We start from the raw sequence: 22,074 nt of genomic DNA, 5'->3' as shown, positions 1-22,074 counted from the left end.
GGTCTCTTCTCCCAAGTAACAAGCGATAGGACGAGAGGAAATGGCCTCAAGTTGCGCCAGGGGAGGTTTAGATTGGACATGAGGAAAAATTTCTTTACTGAAAGAGTGGTTAAACATTGGAACAGGCTGCCCAGGGAAGTGGTGGAGTCCCCATCCCTGGAAGTATTTAAAAGACGTGTAGATGAGGTGCTTAGGGACATGGTTTAGTGGGCATGGTGGTGTTGGGTTGATGATTGGACTCGATGACCTTAGAGGTCTTTTCCAACCTTAATGATTCTATGATTCTATGATTCTTATGCTGAGGGCTCCAGAGCTGGACGCAGTACTCCAGATGGGGTCTCACGAGAGCGGAGTAGAGGGGGAGAATCACCTGCCTCGACCTGCTGGTCACACTGCTTTCGATGCAGTCCAGGATATGGTTGGCTTTCTGGGCTGCAAGCACACATTGCCGGGTCATGTTGAGCTTCTCATCAACCAACACCCCCAAGTCCCTCTCCTCCCTTACTATCCCCAGAGGAGGTGCCCACAGAGGTAGGTGTCATCCAACCTCACTCCTCATCCCAGAGGCAGGATGCAGACAGAAGGAAGGGTGAGAAGGGCCATTGTGCTGGTAGAAACTCTACCACCCCATTGCCCATACGACTGCCCCATTGACATGATGACAGGAAAGGAGGTGCCCTGTGGGCACATCTATGCCTTGTTGCCCTCTGATTTAGCAAAGTAGCTCAAGGACAATCTGGCACGTGGGTTCATCCATCCCCCTGCCTCCCTTGCTGTGGCCCCTATGCTTTTCTTGTCCAGAAGAAGGATGGTGTCTCTGTCCCTGTGTAGATTGCTAGTCTATGGTATTAGACTAAACTAAATAGCTGTGAAAGTCAACTGATTTGTGGATAGTTTTAAAGGTATCAGCCTTTAAGAGTTTGGGGAGAAAACATAATATTTTATTGAATTTCTGGTTTAAGCAGCCTGACTAAGAGGCAAACCTTCCTCATACAAGCCTTTTCTTTCATTAAAGGTTCATCTTATTTGTAAGATGCTGCCTCAGTATCTGTTTTTCACCATCTAAGCACACTATGAAGTGACAAGGAGATGATCCCAAGCTGCAGTGTCAGAGTGGGAAGGAGGGAGAGGCTTATCGCTTGCTAAGTTTTGATGGAGTATAAACATGGAAGATTAAAGGGCAGTGAAAAAGATGATGGCTGGCTTGTCAACAGTAAGGAAAGGAAAGTATTGTGAGCAGGAAAAAGGTGAGTAGATTGGCAACTGCAAAAGAAATGAGACCCAAAACCAGAGAGAAAATGGGTAAGTCTGCATATGGTGATGAGAGGGGATGATTCTGAGATTAAAAATTGTGCACCACCCAGAGGTAGCAGAATTTGGCCTCAAGAGAAAAGGTGTCACAGGGCATAGGCTGGCCACTGTCACGGTGGAAGAAATTAGGTTTGGGTTTTTTTAATTAAAGTTTTTGCCAGGTACAAAATTAGCACAACAAAATGTCACCCAGTCACTGCACACAAACAAAATTTCATGGTACTGAGCAACTTCATTTTTAAAGGTCATGGCATTCTGATTCTTATATCTTGCATTTCAGTTAACTAATAGACAGTGCCTCCTTTATTACCTTTTCTTAAAAGTAAGGGAGGTAAGCATGTGCCTTAGAATAAGCCAGTGTAGTTTTTAATGTCTAAAATGGATTGAGGAACTAAACAGATATGAAATGACAGCATAGAAAATTCCAGTATATGCACTTTCTAAATAAATCATCGCTTCAGCAAGATGAAAACATTTACTAGCTTCAGATTTAGTTGTTTCTGGATGCTGATCTGTGCCTATGATTCCAAGACATCTAAACTTACCTTCAGCTTAGTTGGGTATGTATTTAAATAGCTGGTTGATCCCTCTGCCTTTCCCCATTTCTGTGCTATATCTTTCTCTAACAGCGTTGACATGCTTGGGAAGTAGAGTAAAACAATGTTCCTATCATAAGTCTATCCCCTTTGAAAGAGAGATTAGAGTTTTTGTCTGACACTCCCTTCATGAAAAAGTGATTAGTGAGATAGCAGGGCAAATTTTGTGCAATGCTTTCTCTTTTCAGCATCCCTTATTTTTGTTGCTCACTGCGCACGATCCTTCCACAACGTGGAGCTCTCTCACCAGGGAAATGGGAGGATGGGCTGGTAAATCCTGAACTTGCACTGAAGAGCAGCACGATGTGAAGTTCTTGAGCAGTAGGCCATCATTTCGGAGGGGAGGATGGTTATTAAAGAGGGGAGCATCAGTGCTATATTTAGCACCTTGTTCTAATGCCTTAAATGATTTTCTATTCACTTATATAATGCCTTAAATGATTTTCTATTCACTTAGTGGGGGAAATCTAATGTTTAAGATAAGCAATCAGCTGCAAGCCATCAGGTGAATACTGCCAGCTCTCAGGTTAGCTGCAGCCCTTCGTTCCCAGGTTCCCCTTCCCTTCCTTGCCCAGCACTGAACTGGATTTTTATAAATTATGTCGCACTCAAGGGCAAGATGTCAGAAAGCTCAGCACCTCAAAGACACAAGCAGCTCTTGTGAAATGTGCAAAAAATGGGTTCTTAAATGCATATGTGAAAGGAACAGTTTATGTTTCTTTCAGAGAGATAACTCATTTAAAATCCTTCGGAGCTAAAAGCTGACCTCAAACCCTGACAAATTTCATCTGTAAGCCATTTCAGAATAGCTTACTTAGGCCAGCGGCCGTGTCTGTGCTACATGGTTTACTGTACCTGTGTAGACTGATTCCACCAGCATGTAGGTTTCCTCCCCTCCTTTAAGGCAAAGGAGGGGAAAGATGTCTGAAAGATTTTGGCTGCCGTACAAGTCTTGATATATTTTAATCTTGTGCTACGTAGCTACGAAAGTGGAGAACGCCAGTATGAGTATGAAATAGTATCCCCGTGACAGAATTATTTTTTACTCACCTATGCTTCAACGTGGGAATATTGCGTGTTGTATACCTATGAAAAAGTCGTGTCAGTGGGCAGCAGGGAGAAAAGCTGCCTGTTTACCTCCTCCCCAGCTGCTGAGCTTTGGTCATGCTGGGCCTTGCGGCAGGGAGGCAGGAGGGACCATGGCTCCTGTGGAAGCACTAGCAGAATGGACTCGCTGGCAAAATGGGGAGGAAAGGAGTCAGCAAGAGGGGAGCAAGTATGAAGAGGGGAGAGAAACTCTGGTCGAAACGGGGAGCCTGTCTCTGCAGAAGGCAGGGCCACAACCATGCTTCAGAGGTCATGGAAAAGAGAGTTCCCATAAACTCTTCTCTGGGTCCCCCTGCGCTTGGTTAGCACATAAACTGACTGTGAGGTGCTTTTAGACTTGAGGGGGGGGGCGGCAGGGCACGGTTCAAAGGACACATTTTCAAATCTTTTTAATATGGCTCACCCAGCAGATCTGAGGCTGGGTGATCTTGCTCCACTACAACACACAAGATTCACCCAGAAGCCCTTTGGCATGTTTACTTCAGGAGAAAGGGAGGAAGGAGGGAAATCCAGCACTGCTCTTGGCTGACTCATGGTCCTCTGAGCCATGGAGAAAAGTGTGGCCTCCAGACGGACTGTGCATAGTCCTACAGCCATGACATTCAACCTTCCTAATCATGTGAATCTCCATGCCAAAACACAATGCTACTTGTACCTACCCTTTTATTTTAAGGGGTGCCATTTATATGAAGATAGTGGAGCCCTTGTACCTACCCTTTTATTTTAAGGGGTGCCATTTATATGAAGATAGTGGAGCCTACAACTTGTTATTTACATTGCATGCAGACTAAGGCCATCGTAAGTTAGATATTTTATGTTCAACTACCTTACTAATGCTTAAATCAATAAGATTTATTCAAAGGATTTCTCATTCACTGGAAGTTGTAACTGGTGAAACTATACTATTGCAAACATCCTTGAAGTTCAGATGGGACATAAACCCTTAGGTGTATCTGTGAGAAGGGAAAGGTCTGGAGGAGAACAAAGGACTTACTTGTTCCGCTACTAAAAGAGCTTCGGGGCTTTACAGTGCCTGCTGCCTCCTGGGGCTTTTGCTCTGTTTCAAGGAGTGGCTGGGTAGGCTGTCGCTCTTAACTGGTAGTTTTGCACTGCACTGTGTGTAAGTGCTCATGAATGTGCAAGAGGCTTATGGTCTAGTCTGCGCTAAAAAAATAATCAGCTATGCAATCTTTCATACAATTGTTAAGATGTGTGCTAGGTAAACACTTTTCACTGTCTTGTAACTTTGAAGATGCACTTCAGCTCAAACTTCTCGTTCTTGGTCTCAACCCAAGGGAGACTGAGTTAAAGTTAGAGGGTCATATTTTTTGATACAGATTCTTGTACTGAGAATTTAACCGTATGCAATATTACTGTGACGCCATTTCTGCCTTAAAGAAAACAGAAGACCTGTATTGTTACAGAGTTGGCTTAAAATATTAACGCCACAGACACTGAGACAGAATCAAATATATATGCTTCCTTTTAGTATTAACCTATGTGCAAATATACGCGCATCCTGTTATTCCTAAAGCCTAAGGGGAAAAGATTTAAGAAAAGGAAGTGTCAAATGGGAATTCCCATTTGTCCAGCTTCCCTTCAGGCCTTTCCCTGAAGCCCAGAGCACAGGCAGCAGAAAGGAGACTGGAGACTAAAGGCAGGCAGGGTTACATGACAATTAATCACCCCCTCGCTGCTCAAGGACTCTTTGCTGCCAGTAAATGTCGAAGCTGAATTCTCTTCTGGAGCACTCTCTTGCCTGTTGAGGAGCAGGATTTGCAGGAGGTTTGCTTTTAGTAAACGAGCGGATGCTGCTGAGGAAAACGGATGTGCCTTTGAGTGGCAAGGTCTATCTATGGCAGAAGCTAAAAACAGCACAGGCAGGTGAGTCCCTGACAGCACTTTGTGGGGGAACTGCGCTGTCTGGAAGGGCAGCCACTTACTGCCCTTGCTGCTTCTTACTGGAAGGTAGAGCCAGCACACGTCTCTAATAGCCCCTTCCTCCCTTGGAAAAATAAAGCTTGAGGATAATCCCTGTTAACACAGGCAAGAGTCCTTTCCCTGCTCCTCACAAATAGTCTTTCCCCCCCAAAATCTAGTTCTTGTAAATTATTGTATGAGTAGATGACTTGAAAATGAGACCTAGCTGGCTCTGAGGCGTTAAGTAAAAAGGCAGAAATGCTTGTTCCATTTATATAATTCCTCTTCTTTTTCCTTTTTTTCCCTCAAATTCCAAGTACAAAGAGAAGTTGATTTTTTTTTTTTTTTTGGCTAGAATAATTCTCTTCTTTTTTTGGACTGGAAAAGGAGCTGGTCATCTCTGAGAGCACAGATGTAAAAATGAACTCATCCAACAATTTTATTAAGACTAATGCTGACAGAGGCACCGAATCATTTGTTTTCCTGCTCACAGTGGTATCCTACATATAAATCAATAATCATATTTCTCGGCTCGATCTCTAATGTGATGAAGTAGGAGCAGTATCTGATGCTGCTGCAAATGCGCTGCATTACAGTAAAGTCTGTAAAGTCAAAGAGCATGAACTGTGAATGAGGGGTGCCCAGAGCGGCAGCTGGGCTGGGATTAATGCAGGCCACGTGCTGCTCTCTGCTCTGCCCCTTCATAAAAGGCGAGGATAAAGCCTGGTAACTTCCTCAAGTCAGAGAACGAGGTGCCTTCCTTTTCTGAGACCCCTTCTGGGAAAAAAGGTTGGCCAGTCAGCTCCAGAGTGTTTTTTGGGCAAACATTTGCCAATATTAGGCATCTTACACCACCAGCCGGAGGAGCAGCAGGCAAGATCTCAAGCTTTTTTGGCTTTCATACCAAAAGTGGATCCAGCCATCTCCCAGTTCAGAGGCTCAAGATAATTTTGACAGTAATTAAGAATACTTCACCTACTATAAAATATGATTTTAGGCTGAGGCTAACAAACATTAGGACAATGTTCAAGGTGAATTTTGCAATTATAAATGGCTGTTCTTTTTTGATTAACTCTTAAAGGCCGTTGCAGGAATAGCTGCAGTTATGAGACCAGGAAAAGATGAAAAATAGCTAGATTTAAACTCAGAGACCATTGAGCTCTCAAAACAGTCCCAAACGAATACATATTTCTGAAAAGCATGATAGAGAAATAAAAGCAGGAGGACAAGATGGGATATGACTTAAATTCATTTCCTTAGAGAGACAGCTGATGCTGGCGGTGGTCCAGAAACGTAGTTTAAAGAGGCTGAAAGTAATATTAAGAAATAAATCAGTCTGAAGCGTAAATGTGTGGGTGTTTTGATAAAGTGGAAGGGATTCTGGAAAGATGATGGGCGGGGGAAATAGGCTGAGCTTCTGACATTATGAAGAAAAATTTAAACCTATTTTTCATTGTGATTAAGAGTGCAAATCTAAGTCGTATCGGGCAATAGGTGTGGATAACTCTATTAGCCCTGTCTCTATCCAGTAGGTAAGGTACTTTCCTGCTATGCCATGGATGAGGGGCTAATGCAGCAGCACCATTTCTATCTTCTCTGGCACAAAGAAGAAGAATCTCTTATGAGTTACCCCCAGATCACGTCACCATACTACACAAGCCATTTATCTTTGTGTAATAAGTTCATAAAGTATGTAGGAAAGGGGGCACATTCTTTGGCAGTCTCCTACCTATAGCTTTTGAAGACTCTGTGCCCAAGCCCTGTGGTGTCAGTCTGTCGGTGGTGCAGGCACGAGGTACGTAACCATTGTCTGCAGTCATTGTCTTCCAGGCTTCGTACATTCAGCTCTTTGGGGCTGAAGACTTAAACTCCAGTCCTTCAACTACGTAGGACCTATCTGAGCAGTTCCAGCCAACAGCAGTGTGTGTCCCATCATGCTGTATGCCCTCTCCAGCGCTCCTCTGGCCTCATGGCTTCATTAAAATCCCTGTTCTTCTCTTTCAGGAGCCAAAGGATGTGGAATTAGGCTGTCTTCACAATCACCTTTCCATGGACACTTTGGAATCAACAGGTCTAAGTAACTTCCCACAGAGATATTTGAGATGATCTCTGCATTGCTTATGCTAATACATCTGGGAATACTGTGGAAATCAAAGAAAAATGGGGTGTTAATGGTGGTCCAGCTTAGGACATCTCACCTACCCTTTTTGGAAAATTAGGTTTGTTGGACTGACATTGATCCTAGGCAAAATAACGGGGGAAAAACTGATATAGCATTACACTACAAAAGAGTAGGAAGGGATCGATGTAAGGAGATTTGGAAAGCTTCCTTCTCAAGCAAAACAGATCTTCATCTTCGCTGAGATGACAAATTTGATAAAAGTAATTGTATATATTTAATAGACGTAACTTTCTTAAGACATTCGACTTTGTTTTGACCAGAAATCAGTTTTGTACAGCATTAGGCAAGTACATATCAGATGAAGTAGTTGGGGGGTAACTGAGCGATACCAAGATCACGAACATACACTAATATAGCTGTCACTGTGGAATCACTGAATAGACATGCTCCAGTGGCGCTCTGCGCTATTCCCAACATGCGGAAAATGAAACCTGCAGATGACACAGGGACAGGAAGAATGCCCCGCTCTCATCATGCAGAGAAACCTGCACTGTCACATAATCTGGGTTTCATCAAATTCAGTCCAAGAACAAGGAAGGCAAATTACCACTTGCAGAAGGGGGCTGGGAGCTGAGGAAGAAGAGGAATGGGAAGCGTATCCTCAAAAGCAGTTTGCTGTGAATAGGATTAGGCACATTAGAGGACAAGCACGTGAACATGTATTCTTGATATGCCAGAGCAAAGAGGACTTATGAAAGTAGGTAATGGGAGACAGAATAGGATCTCTGTATGGTGTACTGTATATAGCATACTGAAATAGGATGTGTAGCTCTGCTCATAATGTTTTAAAAGCATGTTGAAAAGCTAGTGATATAGAAAAAGCTTGTAAATTATTTGAGAGATGAAAGAAAATGTCTGACAGTGAACAACTTCAAGAACTTGCTTTACATCTCAACAAGCAATCAAAGGGTGATTTGATCAAAACATATAATCCCTTCCTCCATGGTGAGGGCGTATTGATGTTCTCCAGTTCAGTGGGAAAAGCAGCAAGAATGAGTAGTTACCAGTTTGAAAGGGGTGTATTGCTTTGATTTTGTTTAGCAGTGGTGATGACCTGCTGGAGCAAACTTCCAAGGGAAGTAATGGAAGATCTGGTCAGGGAGCACCAACCATGAGCTGCCCTGCAAAGGAAGGGGAGCCAGGTGTGACAGCAGGGCAGGTAGGGGCAGTGACCTCACTGACAAGGGGTGCAGTCCCATAGTAGGGTGAGTGTAACCAGGTTCATCCAACAGTCCAGATCACTGGACAAGTCCAAAGTGGTGAATCAGGTCTGAGGTCAAGCCGGGAAGTCAAGACAGCGAGTCAAGGTCTGAATCATTGGTACATGCCAGGCACAGTGGAGCTGCCGTGTAGCTTAGGCAGAGACCAAGGGCAAAAAGCATCTTAAAAGCATCTCTTGACAGAAGAGGGGTGACCCACCACCAAGGCTTCTTACAGTTCTGATTCAAGGCTGGACAGCTGCACTACAGATCAGCCTGGAGCCCAGGCTGCCAAACCCCCAGGAGCTGGTGGAGGAGACACTCGGTTCCCTGATAGACCTTTGCCTCTTGATGGCTTCACATCTAGGCTTGGTACATATTTTATGCCATCCGTATTTGATTCCAAAAGCATAAATTTTTACAGCTTGTGCTATACTGAAAAATGGAGTGGATGATGTAATAATTCTGAAATTAAGGTCTACAACTGTATGCATGAGCAAGTTGTAGAAGTTATGGTTGTTTAAGATGTGGAAGGTAATAATGCAACACTGTGGGAATTGATCAGAAAACATTTAATGAAGAAGAACCCTTGTATCTGGCCAGCTTTTCTTGTTCACCTACGCAAGCACGTAGTACAGTAATTACAGCCAGTTTCCTTTTCTTGGTCCTTAATTGCATTGAAGTATTTTAATTCATATCCTGTTAGAATCTGCAATGTTAGGCTTTTCTGGTTCTAAGGCCAGTAGTTCATTGCCATCTCTTGGTTTGTGTTAATCCTTCTTGCTCCAGTACCTTTGTTCTCATGGACTACAGCACCCGAGCAGCTCAATCCCACCTCCCAGTATTCTGGCCACCTCACGGCTGCCCTGAAATGCTGGCAAGCATCTCCGTTCTGTCTCTGCTGCAGAGAAGCCCAGTGCCCCCAGAGCCTCTCCCACCGTGTGAATGAACGCTCAGCTCCCCAGAGCGTGTGTCTTCCAGGCTACTCTCACGCGGTGTTTATTCAGCCCCTTGGCCGTACTCCAGACTCTGGTGGGTCTTTGCTCTTGACAGACTCAGCTGCATCATGCGACATGGTCTCTGAGCCAGGGCTTGGGCTAGTCCAGCATCCCTTAAATTATACAAATGGGCCTTGGACAGAGAGGCAACAGTGGCCGTATTTGAATTCCAGGAAACTTATGGCTGTAACCCTTTCTAATAGAAATACACCAAGGTAAGCATTTCAGCTGCTGCTTTTGCATGGAGAGGCAGATGACCTCTTGTACAAGAAAGGCATTGAATCAACCACTTAAATGGGGTCTTTGTGACATTATATATAAGGGTCTAGAGCACAAGTCGTATGAGGAGCGGCTGAGGGAACTGGGACTGTTTAGCCTGGAGAAAAGGAGGCTGAGGGGAGGCCTCATCGCTCTCTACAACTCCCTGAAAGGAGGTTGTAGCGAGGTGGGTGTCGGTCTCTTCTCCCAAGTAACAAGCGATAGGACGAGAGGAAATGGCCTCAAGTTGCGCCAGGGGAGGTTTAGATTGGATGTGAGGAAAAATTTCTTCACTGAAAGAGTGGTTAAACATTGGAACAGGCTGCCCAGGGAAGTGGTTGAGTCCCCATCCCTGGAAGTATTTAAGAGACGTGTAGATGAGGCGCTTAGGGACATGGTTTAGTGGGCATGGTGGTGTTGGGTCGACAGTTGGACTCGATGATCTTAGAGGTCTTTTCCAACCTTAATGATTCTATGATTCTATGATACCTCTTACCTGCCTGAAGCTAAGGAATGCCTTTGTGATTATAGTGGAAACATCCTGGTTTCATTGTGATGGGAGGTCACTCAGGTATCCTAGAAATTAACAGGCCTTTTGCAATGTATATTTATTTAGTCATTTTTTTTAACTGCTGCAATGTAATTCCATCTCTAAATATATGGGTAGAGTACTGGAAATAAGAATCTAATTATCTGTAGGGCACCCAGCCAGTGCTGCAGCTCCTAAAATCCTTCTTCTGTCCAACAATGGTAGTGTGGGTAAAAATCACCCTCTCCTGTCCTTGATCTCCACAACGTCCTGGGTATGGTGAAGTGGACGAGTTCCAAAATACACAAAGCTGTTAACCCTAATTGTTGTACAGTTTCAAATGCAACGGTTGCATAAATCTCTGGCTTTTCTCCCAGGCATTGATCCTGTACTCCAATAAGCCTATTCTAGAACAGGAGAGGGTTTTTTCAAGTTCATTGAGATAATCTGAGATTTTTCTTGTAATATTTTTACACACTGAGATTACAGGGTTTGCTTAAAACTTTTAGCATTCCAGATGTGGTCTCAGCTTTGGCCATCTGGTTGCTGCAACTCAGAAATTTTTAACTGATTTTTGTCGAAGTACTCTGGAGGTCATTCATCTGTTTATGCAGTATACTGTAAATCCTGGTGAGTATTTTCAGCAATCTAAGCAATTTATGAGAGGTTCTGTTCAAAATATGCAACAATAAAATTGTTCCGGACTCAGCCATGTACTGTACTTTTCTTAACCTTGTTGGTGCTCTCTGGTAATACATTGGCTTTTGAATGTATTTCAAAATAGATGTTTACATTAATGTTCATAACACAAATAGGAGAAGTTTGGGAATATAATTTTAGTTCAGAATTGCACCACATAAAAGAAAAAATCAAACAAAAATTGGCTGATGTATTATTATTGAAGTCCACAACAAATTACCATACATTATAGTGATGAAAATAGTAAAGCTTGTGTGGTCTGTCTGGCTTATAATAGTCTTGAGTGAAACACAGAAAATTAGGACTGCTCAAGAGTTGTAATCTTTAACTTAGAGGATGAATTCTGTTAAGTACTTAAGATGGCTCTGCAAGATGCCTTCATTATAAATGGCACCGATCAGTGAAAAAATGGATCATTTGTTACTTTATTTACCAGTTGGGTTGTTAGTGGAGACTAACTGTACACCATTTGTCATTTCTTTTCATGTCCAGGATGGGTGCGCCAAGGAAATACATGGGATGCTGCCGAGAGCTAAATTTGAATGTAATATTTGCATAACAGGCAAAAATGTCTTACAGTGCAAAATCATATTTACTCTGTATCATCAGCACAGTTCTGAAACAAGACTCTGAAAAGCTAAACAGCAGAGCTGAATTAATACATGCAAAGTAATTTTCATTGGCAGAGTTACTTGTTTTGTACTTTTTCCATTATTACTATTCTTTATTTTGTTGTAGTAGTATTTTAGACATGCTAAAATTAGTGATGTGCTAATTTTTATTGCAGTTACATGAGGGACACTTAATGCTTTAAGGGTCAAACTCTAACTTAATTTAGCCCAGTAGTAGCCCTTTCCAGCTGAACTAATCTAACAAGACTGTCATGTAGATTTAATATCAGGCACTATATGCCAGTGAAGTAAGGCAAAGCATCACTTATTGCCTGTCTTTGTGATCACTGTAACCTAAAATACATTTAATGTACCAAAATGTAGTTCAGTAATAAAAGTCCCAGAACTGGGACTAAAATGATTTCCTTTTTGTATTACAGCAGTGACGTATTAAAGCTATATTGATGCCCTCTGCTACTAAAATGCCACTTGACCAGAGTCAGCAGTCAGCAAGCCTTTGTTACATGCAGAGGAATCGGTGATGTGTTAGCTACTGAAATGATAGCTGTTTGCATAAATGCAAGTCTGCTGAACTTCTGCCCATGTGTAGTTTTGACCACTCAAACTGTCAACTGTGAAGCCACTTACAACAGTTATGTTTGTTAGTTAGCCGGAGGTTGGTTTGTTGCTGATCTTGTAAAGAGCTAAGGGGTTGGCTAATTTTGGCTCCATTGGCCTCTGTCAGGGAAGCCAACTTACAGCTAAGACAGTGTGCGACCCTTCCACAGAACAGCGAAAGACGCTAAAATGAGACGTAAAATATGTTTATGCAAAATGCTGAAGATAATTAAAACTTACACTAATTTCTGAGCATGTGAAAAATCTGCCAGAATACATACAGCCATGTATGTGTAGCATCTCCTACCTTACTATACTTATAGGTAGGGGATTGACATAGCAGTGAGGATGTTACCTCAGCATTGTCTCTAATACTCCGGACAATCTGTAAAAGCTGAAAAATGAGGGCATGAGTTGGTTGATGTCCAGCAACATTTGCATGGGCAGGCCTTTTTAGCTCTTCCCTTTTGCTTCCGATTAATTTGCCTTCACTCTGTGATAAGCAAGCTTTATCTCATATACTCTGCTCTGTGGAGTGTTTCTTCCTCTAGTGACATCACTGCATTAAATGGTGGAGGAACTCCCTAAAAGGGAGTTTGTAAAAGGACCTGAAAGGACCTAAAGGGCTTTTTGGACTGTAGTCTGAATAACTCCTGTGTCTGGTACCCAGAATGAAAGACGGAAGCAAATTACTATGAATTAACCAGTTAATGAATAGTGAAGATAGACATCAGCCACTTCTGTTTGCAGCCTCCTTTTGTATCCAAAGACCGAATGAAGTAAGAAAGCAGGAAGACCCCAGAGAGCAATCTGCTCCAACGCCCCAATCCAGCATGGTTTCATGTCGGGGTTAAAGGTCAGAATGTGCTAACGTAACTTGTAAAACAGAGGTTTCTGTGCTGGAGAATCAACGTTAGAGAAGAATCTCACTGTAGAACAGCCTTCAGTAAAAGGTACCTCCTAGTGAAACTCATGTTGGCTGAAGGTCTGAGAAAATGGATGATCTGTGGCTATAGGCTTAAAGGAAGGGCTTTTTCCCCAGCAGGTTCCCAAGTGGATTGTGTAACTGTTTTGTTATATATGTTGCCATCTTATATTTTGGAATTACTTTTTTCTAACTTGTTTTTGATGCACATGTGAAGTACTTTATCCTAGCTTGTTATTTTACTATTAAACAATGAAACCTTAACATGACAAGAAGCATTGCTCTTGTATTGCTATTTTTGCTGGTGTGGCTTAGGTTAATAAAATTTGTTTACACTTGGGGAGCATAATTCTCTGCTGGAAAACTATTCTGATGCTTCAGGGAAGTTGTAGTGACAATTTTGAACTAGCATTTGCTGAACAGAGAATTCTACTGTCAACACATAAAATGCTAACCGAATCTAGTTTGTAATTTTCTGGGAGTAAGCCAGCTCTCACATAACGTAACAGGACTAACATAACTGGAGTGAGTGGAGCTAACTTATTACCAGAATTGATTTTAGAAATGAGATCGGAGTCCTGTGACCTTCCTTTTTATAAAAAAAAAAAAGTACTGCATATTTTTCTTAAAGATCATTGAAAGAGCCAAGACAAGATTTTAAGCTCAGCACCATCAGCGTAAGTCCATTCTTTCAGCCTTATTATCTTGCTGTAGAATTCACTTCACTGTCTTGTCTGTCTTGTGCAGTGAGTGGAGAGATGCCTGTACTTCTGAGTGCAATTCCTCCATCCTGCTTTAGGGGGCAATGAGTTGCACTTGAGGTGCCTATCCCTTGTCACTAGCACTGGAAGTAGTCCAAAGGACCAGCTTAGAATGGATAATACTAGCCAAAATGACTCCTACCTGTATTTTACAACAGTGTAAGTGGGAGGAGAATTGAGGGTCACTGATTCCAATTAAAATAGTAAGTTTCTAGAGGATTATTTCTGTATGTATAAACCTGGTGACACCCCTCCAATTACATCTAGTTTATACCACTGTAAATCAGTTATATCCGATTTACTCTACATCAAACTTCGTGTCTGCAGTTGTATTGCCCAGGCAAGAAGCAAATACAACTGCAGATTTCAAACGGGATTGCAGCTGTTTGTCCTCAAAACAGGAAGAAAGCTTTTATGATTTGAGTAATTCATAAAAGTAAAGGGTTCTTTTTACCTATGAAATGTTGTTCATTAATGACATATTAATAAACAACTTCATTAATGTCAGCCTCAGAACTAGTTCATTATAAATGTGACAGGTTGTAAAACTAGATTTACCTTTTGGCTCTGCTTTCAAATGTAGTATATTACCTTCAAAGCCAGCTCAGATTTCCTCAGGTCCTCGAGGCTATGTTAATAAATAACAATATGAGAGAGAAAACAGAATCAACAAGCAACTGAAAAGAATTTAAAATGCCGTCGGTAATTGAGAGGGCTGATGGTATGAGTGGCAAAGGCTAAAAACTTTAAAAAACATTGCTGTCTCAAATGTATTATGTTGAAAGTTAGGAGTCCTTCCGGGACAGAAGTAGGTGCAGGAATCAGACTCTCCAGGTGGTGGTGGAGGAAGACACGCATTTAGTGTTTTGAAATGCATGTATATACAGAGCCAGAAGTGCACACGATTACTAAGGGCCGTTGTATGAGTGGCAGGGATCCTGTAGAAGAAGGACCCTGAACTTTGTGATAAAGCTGGAGTCTTACCACCACAGCACAGACATCACAGCTTTCTATCACAGTGGAGCAGTCAGTCAACCTTATAGCAAAGGTTTCATAAATGTTTGTTAAAATCTTATATACTGTCTGTAAATGGAGCAGTAATTTGAAATTGGTATGGAAGAGAAGATTCAGAGCAGCTTATTTCTCAGGCTCTAATTTTGTTCAAAGGATTATGAACGAGGTAAGACGAAGATGACATTCAAGATCTAATTTTTCAAAAACACCGATAACTGATATGTTGAAACGACGTGGCATAGAGACAAATCTGTGATCTGGTTGAGAGGTGACACAAAACTACAGCTCTGAAGAAAGCATTAAAAGATGGGTCCAAGTGCTGTATAGTATTTAGTGGTGTTAATACTTTTGTACTGAAAGCAGAAAAGATAAAAAGTGCAAATGCTGTTGGTTGCAACAGTTTATTGTGCTTGCAGCGAACATACCGCAAAATCAACAGAAGACTAGCGCCGGAACAAGCTGAAGCACACATTGTCTTGGCAGATTGTTTTCCTTCCTGTTTGAACTAATTACTTCATTTTAGATCACTAACATTGTTGGCATCCCCTCCCCAAACTTTAAGGGCACAATATAGGTGAGCATATCTGAAATACCTCGCGATTCTCCCTTGAGGATAAAACAGTTTCTGAAATGGTAGTAAGTGGGGTGGGGACTGGCAAAACAGAAGAGACGCAAAAAACTCCCTTTATAAATGGGCACGTTGGAGAAACACAGCAGAGATTCTCCACAACTGTTTTTACGCATTTGTGGAACGGGAGCTGTGGACAGTTGCCCGATTCATAAACTGAGTAGACTGATGGTGTTTTGGGCTGGTATTCATTTTGCATATTAAGGACAGACCTAACAATTTGTCTTGATTCCCTGCCCTCTTCCCCCCGCCCCGGCCAACGTCCCTGGGCTTCTGCTTTGACCAACCTGTCCTTGACCTTTCTATTCCGCTGCTAATGCCTCTCCCAACACCCTGCAGCAAGGACAAAACATGGTGCAAGTCCAACATGTTCTAACTTTTTTTTTTTTAAAGTAAGTTTTGTTTTCCTTACGAAGCATTTTTGTTTGAAAGGATACCATATGGCTCTAGGTTAACAAATCCTTTACAGAAATACTGCTTCCTTTCCTGCTTAAATGAGTAAAGATTCCTATCAGCATTCATAAAATGTTTCCCTATATATTAAGCAATGTATAAAAGCTGAAGTGTTTTTGGCCAGTGTTTTTGGCCACCTTCCAGGCATTAGGAGAAACTCAGTACTTGGTAGCTTCTAAATGGAAAGAATTAAAATTAGCATCGTGCTTCCTTCTTATGTATTAGATTTTTCTCATGCTGTGATTATTGGCTACAGCATACTGTTCCCATCTCTGTCGAGTAAGGTTTCATCCTACTGCATCCACCTACCCAAACTAAAGGGCATAGACTTATTTATTTCGGAGATCTAATAGATTTCATGCTTTTCTCATTTTGCCAAATCATTTCCATTTTGTTTCTAAGTCTTCTGCAATGCTTATAAATCATCTCATTTTGCCAAATCATTTCCATTTTGTTCCTAAGTCTTCTGCAATGAGCTATGCTTTCCATAATGATTTAGGAAAAAAATGCAACATTCTTGTTTGTTTGCTTAAACTCAAAATTCGAAATGTTCTTGCTGCTCAAAGTGCCTACTGAACATCCCTCCATCATATTACGTGACTGTGAAGCATGTTGCATTGCCCATTGATGGGTTAGTCTGTAAATGTTGACTAGGCAACTAGCTTCCTGTCAGATAGATTATATTCGAATACCGATAATCTATTTGCATGGTATTATGCTAATACAGAATCATTCTGCCCTCAATATACAGGTTAGTATAATAGTGAGGATGTATTTCAATTTCCAGTCTAATACCATGTTGATTTTTACTACTGTTAGCGTTGCCCTGATGTTTGGGTGGATTTTTAAATAATATCTTGATCATTTCGCAAATCTAGTATTTGTAGGAGAACAGCTTTATGAATGTAGCTTAGTACTGTAATGTATCTTTAGATGGCATCATTAGCAAATCTTATACAGAATATTCCTGTAATTGAAAAGGTCTTTTAAATGCAAGAATTTTCTGCTTGGCTTTAAGTTAATAATTGTATTTAATTCGAAAATGATAGTGAGCTGATGGAGGTTGCTATTTTTTAGTATACGTAATTATATTTTTTCCACCAGAATTTCTGATATATCCCTTACTGTATACCAAATACTTTTAATTTCAACAGGTCTGTAATGGATATCTGAATATTTAGGAAGTGTTTATTTCCAGTGTCTCCTGAAGATCTGTCTAGTGAGCATACTCAAGCTGGCGTTTCCAAAGCTACTTTGCAAGTCAGAGAACAACCTCCATCTCAAATATTTTATGAAGTGATTATTTCGAATTGATAATTTAAAGAAATTATCTCTGTGAAACAGCCACAGAGAATTCATTATTGTTGTTGAGTTCAGAGATGTAGGATGAAATCAGATCAGACTGGTTTGGGCTGTAAAGCGAGAGACTCCCTGGATAGAAACACTGGGGCTGGCCTGGGGGAAGCAAAACAATCTTTCTTCTCTGTAATGGAAGACATAACCTGTAAAGCAAGCTTTTGGGATTGTGTTTTTCTGGGAGACTAAAAACTAGCGTGGTTGGCACTGGACGAGTAAAATAAAGGACATACGAGGCTGAATTTCTGAGCTTAATGAAGTCGATGAAAACGATACTGCTTGCTTTAACAAGGACAGGATTCACTCTAAAAAATTATTAACTATGCAAAATGTAATTAACAACGGGTTCTAATTAGCCACCTGTGGAAATTGTGGCTTTATTGTGACAGTTTTTAGTTGCTCCATCCTTCTTTTTTTTTTCAGTTCTCTGTACTCTGAATTGCTTTTCCAACACCACCTCTGCAATTGAGCTGTGTCAGCTGTACAATATACTGTGATTCACACAAGACTGTTTTTGCAAAGAAAAATTGTCACAGGAGAAGAACTTGTTGAAATTTTGGGTGTAAGCAATATTTGTCATTTAAAATCAGGGTAAAAAAAGGCAGGGAGGGGTTAACCTAATTCTGTTTAATGGAGGAACAATACAGTTTCCAAACTAGAACAGGTATGTATCACTGCCCAGTAAAGGTAGGAGTGAAATCATCTTGGAAGCGTGGATGAATGTGAAGGATATGGGTTGGAGCAGAATATTACAGAAAAAGATGAGAAGTAGCAGGGCTGTTACCGCTGAAGGCGAGAAAGGAGCAGAAAGCCATGCATGGAGACAGAAGATCTTGTTTCGTGGTCCTGAGAAGGCATCAGGAACGAGGGTTAGGATATCGATTGCAGGAGGCTTGGGTTTTTGGACATGGAAGCCGCTTCCTTTGTTTGGTTGCTCTTCTGCTTACGTAAATAATATTTATTCAGTAATAAAAATGGCTGGTAGAAGGTGCCATTGTGACCATTTCGAAATACTAGTGTGTGGGGGAAGGAGGAGAATCCTCTTATGTCCTTACGCAGTCCTGTTTTCCCCCTGCAGAAAGCACTGGTGTGGCATAATAACGTGTTGACCAATTTGAACTGATGGCATTCTTTGCAAATAACATAATAAAGAAATAATGGGCCTCATCATGAGCTTTTAATTGTATAAAACTGAAATTTTGGCCAACAGCTCAGTTCAGAGAGTATTAAAATAATAAAGGCTAATTGTAGAAGTTTCTCACTTTCTTTGGGAAAGCCTTCATCACCGAGAAGTAAGCCAGGAAATTCTTTGAGACTTGTTTTAAGCCCAGAGTGGACCGGATTTTGCATTTTGTGGATAATAATACACAAAGGCTTCCAAACTCAGTGGGAGAGCTCAACACGAATGGCTCTTGAAAAAAATTACAAACAAAAAAGGCATTGTCTTGCAGTGAACAGTTAGACACTGTTCTAACAGAGATGGTTTTGTGTCCCATTTGCATGCATAACAATTATTGATATTCACTAATGAGAGAAAAAAATGCCCCACATTCCACTGCTGTTATAACTAGAATGGATTCCCTAGAGCTCACACATTTAAAAATAATTATTAAAGATTTCATCCTTATACCTAGAAGGCCTGCAGGTAGGACTAGATACTAATTTTATGTAAACATATACCTGCTTATTTTTTGTCCTTTTGGATTAAAAAAAAGTTCAAGGTTTTGCATTTAGTTACTTGAGAATGCAATTGCCTCGATTTTTGAGACTGATCTTATCAATACTTACGATCCCATTGTCACAGGTGAAATTAAAAGAAATATGGCGCTGCCCAGATTGTCCAAAGATACTTCTCTTCCTTCTGCTGTTCTGCTTTAGGTTACTGTGATAGTTTTATTTTATTCAACTAGTGTCTGTTCTTCCCCATCTCCTTAGGCCTGCCTGACAGTGCTACAAATTGGCACTGCACGGAGGTGAGGGGAGGGCACCCTTCATGCTATCAACCCTACATTCTTCAGCCTTTCGTGGTTTACACAGATCCCACGTGCACCACCATCCTTCTTTTCCTCTACATCCTGCACCTCTACAGCACCTCTTCTCTTGTAGAAGCTAGTATGGCTTCTCCGCCACATTTACAACAAAAGAGAGGTCTCCTGCCCAGAGCCAGACATTTTTAGAGCACTCCATATTGTTTGTAGGTGTTCTAAGAGGTGGACCAGAAAATGTGACCCCTTGGTTTTAGTGTGCCTTTCATTCTGATGTATTTATTTTTTGCTTTCATCTATAATAATAGTGATTTGACCATATGCCTAGAAGTGGATACATGTAAATGACTGACTGCGTCTGTCCACAGTAACTAGATTTTTCCATGTCCAGCCATTTCTCTGGAGGAAGCGAGAAAGATGTGCGAGGGTTTTGGCAGACTTGCAGTGAAAGCAGAGAGCTGAAGTTACTTCCACTTCACTAGCAGTCTGCCCTGCAGCTCCCAAGGATGTCGGTGTCTCTAAGGCTCCTGCCTTAGAGATCCACTTAATGATTTTCTTGGGTGTAAAGTAGGTTACTTTAGCAAGCAGGGGCACAAAGGATGATGGCTGGAGAACTGATCGCAAGGTCATACAACCCTGCGTTAAGATGGAAATATACATCAGAAGAGTGGAGCACAAGGCTTGGAGTGGTAACACTTCAACTGTTTGGCTTGAACTTGCCTTCTGAAGTCTGTCAGACCCTTACATCACCTTTATTACCTTGGCCAGTCTGAAGTGAAACAACATGCCGTTGTTACTTAAATAACATCAGAATAACAGCTATTGATGGACTTAATACTGTGTATAGAGACAAACTTCAGGTTCCAGAGTCTTTGAGTTTTCTGATTATTTGTAAAAATAAAATTATTTTTAATAATGTTATCAAAGTACTTATTCATGTTGTTCTACCAGACATACTTTTCTCTCTGGAAAATTTGGTGGGTACATATTTTTATAAATGAGAATGCCATTTGAGACTGCACCATGCTATTACAGTGCATTTCAAATGCAAACAAAAATTATTCATCAGAAGTGCAATCTAAATCTGGAAATACAAAGTAATCCATAAATTCTTCAGAAGTATCTCTAGCTTTGAATTTCCATGGTTACTGCACCCAAGTATGTTTTGATTTTTGTTGAAGCAAGTGCATACCTGCTAATTGGGCCAGTGATTCAAGTCTAACAAGTTAGCTAGTTATGCACTCTTCGAATTATTCACATCAAGGGTGCCAGCAAAAGGTTATTGCCATTTGTTATTTAATAAAAGTAAGAAAACTCTCTGAAATAAATGCAGTTTGTCTAAAGATATTCTTCTTGGAGAGCCAAACAAAAAATGGCAGTGAATGTTGCACATGCAAAGTATCTCATTTAGATCTGACTTGCAAATCACTTAAGCGAGCAGTAAGCACAATCAGTGGGCACTGTGGTTTCAGCCAGGTTTTACTAATTCCTTCTGGTTTGGGCTCCATACATTGCAAAGCAGTTTTTATTCCTACCTGGAATATGACAATGAGACTATTTTCATAGAATCATGGAATGGTTTGGGTTGGAAGCGGCCTTTAAAGATCATCTGGTCCAAACCCCCTGCCGTGGGCAGGGACATCTTTCACTAGACCAGGTTGCTCAACTCCCCATTCAACCTGACCCTGACACTTCCCATGATGGAGCATCCACAACTTCTCTAGGCAACCTATTTCAGTGTTATTTTCTTATATTTCCAGTCTAGTAGGTAAGAAGAGACTAAAATATTTGCCATCCTGGTGTGCTAGCTCTCGTCAGCCGTGGACTAGACAGAATGGACATAACATGATATGCAGGACAGCGACACCCACCTCGCTACAACCTCCTTTGGACATAACATGATATGCAGGACAAAACTTCCAGTCCCCTCATGTTAAACTTAAAGCTTTTGACATGTAGACATTTGGGCAGATTTTTCAAGGGAAACTACTTTTAGTTTTGAAGGTTTGTATTTTAAAGTTTCAGGGAGTAACTTGAGAAAATTGGGTATTTCTATCTCTCTATATAAATTTTCAGGCACTTCAGAAACTTTGTACAGTGTTTTACTTAAAGTGACTACTGTATCTTGAGCCAAGAGAAGTCTGTGGTAAGCAATAGGTTAAGCGGCTAGGTCATGGTTGCACTCGTTACTTTGAAAATGAACCCAGGAGAATCAAATTCACTGTATTTTATTACAATGCTTCTTAAATAACTAAATGTTGTGTACCTTTGCCTAAATGCCAGCAAATGGTCTCAGTTCTGTTAGAATTTCATCGACATTCAGCCTGTGGCTTCATGTTGGCCAAAGCCAACCACGGGCCCGTCTGCCAAGCCTTGCTCCTACTTTCCCAAGTCCTTAGCTGCAGGGGAACCGTAGTCTAAGTATTGTGAGAAACTCTACTTTTGGTCAATTTTAATTTCATACTAGCGATAGTACTTCGTCATCCTCAACAAACTTACGCTGAAGCATGATGATTTGCTTCCGTGCAGCTTCTCACTCGGGCGACTGGCTAGCTACCCTTGCCTCCAGGCCCCCCTCACCGCCTGCCCCCGACTTCTTCCCCAGCACCCTTCTTCCCTTGGGTGCAGCGGCAGCATTTTCTCCTTTCCAGCCTCGACTCTTTCAGGCTGTTTCTGCCATTTTGTTCCCCTCTGAACTACTCATTATCGACCCTTCTGCTCCGAAATAGTTAAAAGAGTCTTTTTTTAGAAGTGAACTTAACAGTACAGTTTGCAGACGGTCCCTAAAGGGACTTAAAAAAACCCCAAACCCTCTTTTTTTTTTTTTTAATCTCTGCATCCTACCTAAAAGGCGACTTTGTTTTCTGTTACTACCGGCTTGACCTCAGACGCATCCTCCAGTCAGACCGTCGCCCCCGCCCGCC

The 22,074-nt window shown here is 41.4% G+C and overlaps 1 protein-coding gene across 1 annotated transcript in view; it reads right to left on the bottom strand.

Moving 5' to 3' along the window:
• Positions 1–6,754, bottom strand: part of NIPA1 (non imprinted in Prader-Willi/Angelman syndrome 1) — a 34,486-nt gene extending 27,732 nt beyond the window's left edge. The window contains exon 1 of the mRNA XM_009281371.2: positions 6,664–6,754. Within this exon, the coding sequence (XP_009279646.1) occupies positions 6,664–6,754 (91 nt within the window). The remainder of the gene's footprint in view (positions 1–6,663) is intronic.
• Between the last annotated feature and the right edge of the window lie 15,320 nt (positions 6,755–22,074).

Source organism: Aptenodytes forsteri, unplaced genomic scaffold, assembly GCF_000699145.1.
Source record: "Aptenodytes forsteri isolate BGI_AS27 unplaced genomic scaffold, ASM69914v1 Scaffold212, whole genome shotgun sequence".
NCBI classification, from domain to species: domain Eukaryota; kingdom Metazoa; phylum Chordata; class Aves; order Sphenisciformes; family Spheniscidae; genus Aptenodytes; species Aptenodytes forsteri.
This window is presented reverse-complemented; position numbering and strand designations above follow the sequence as displayed.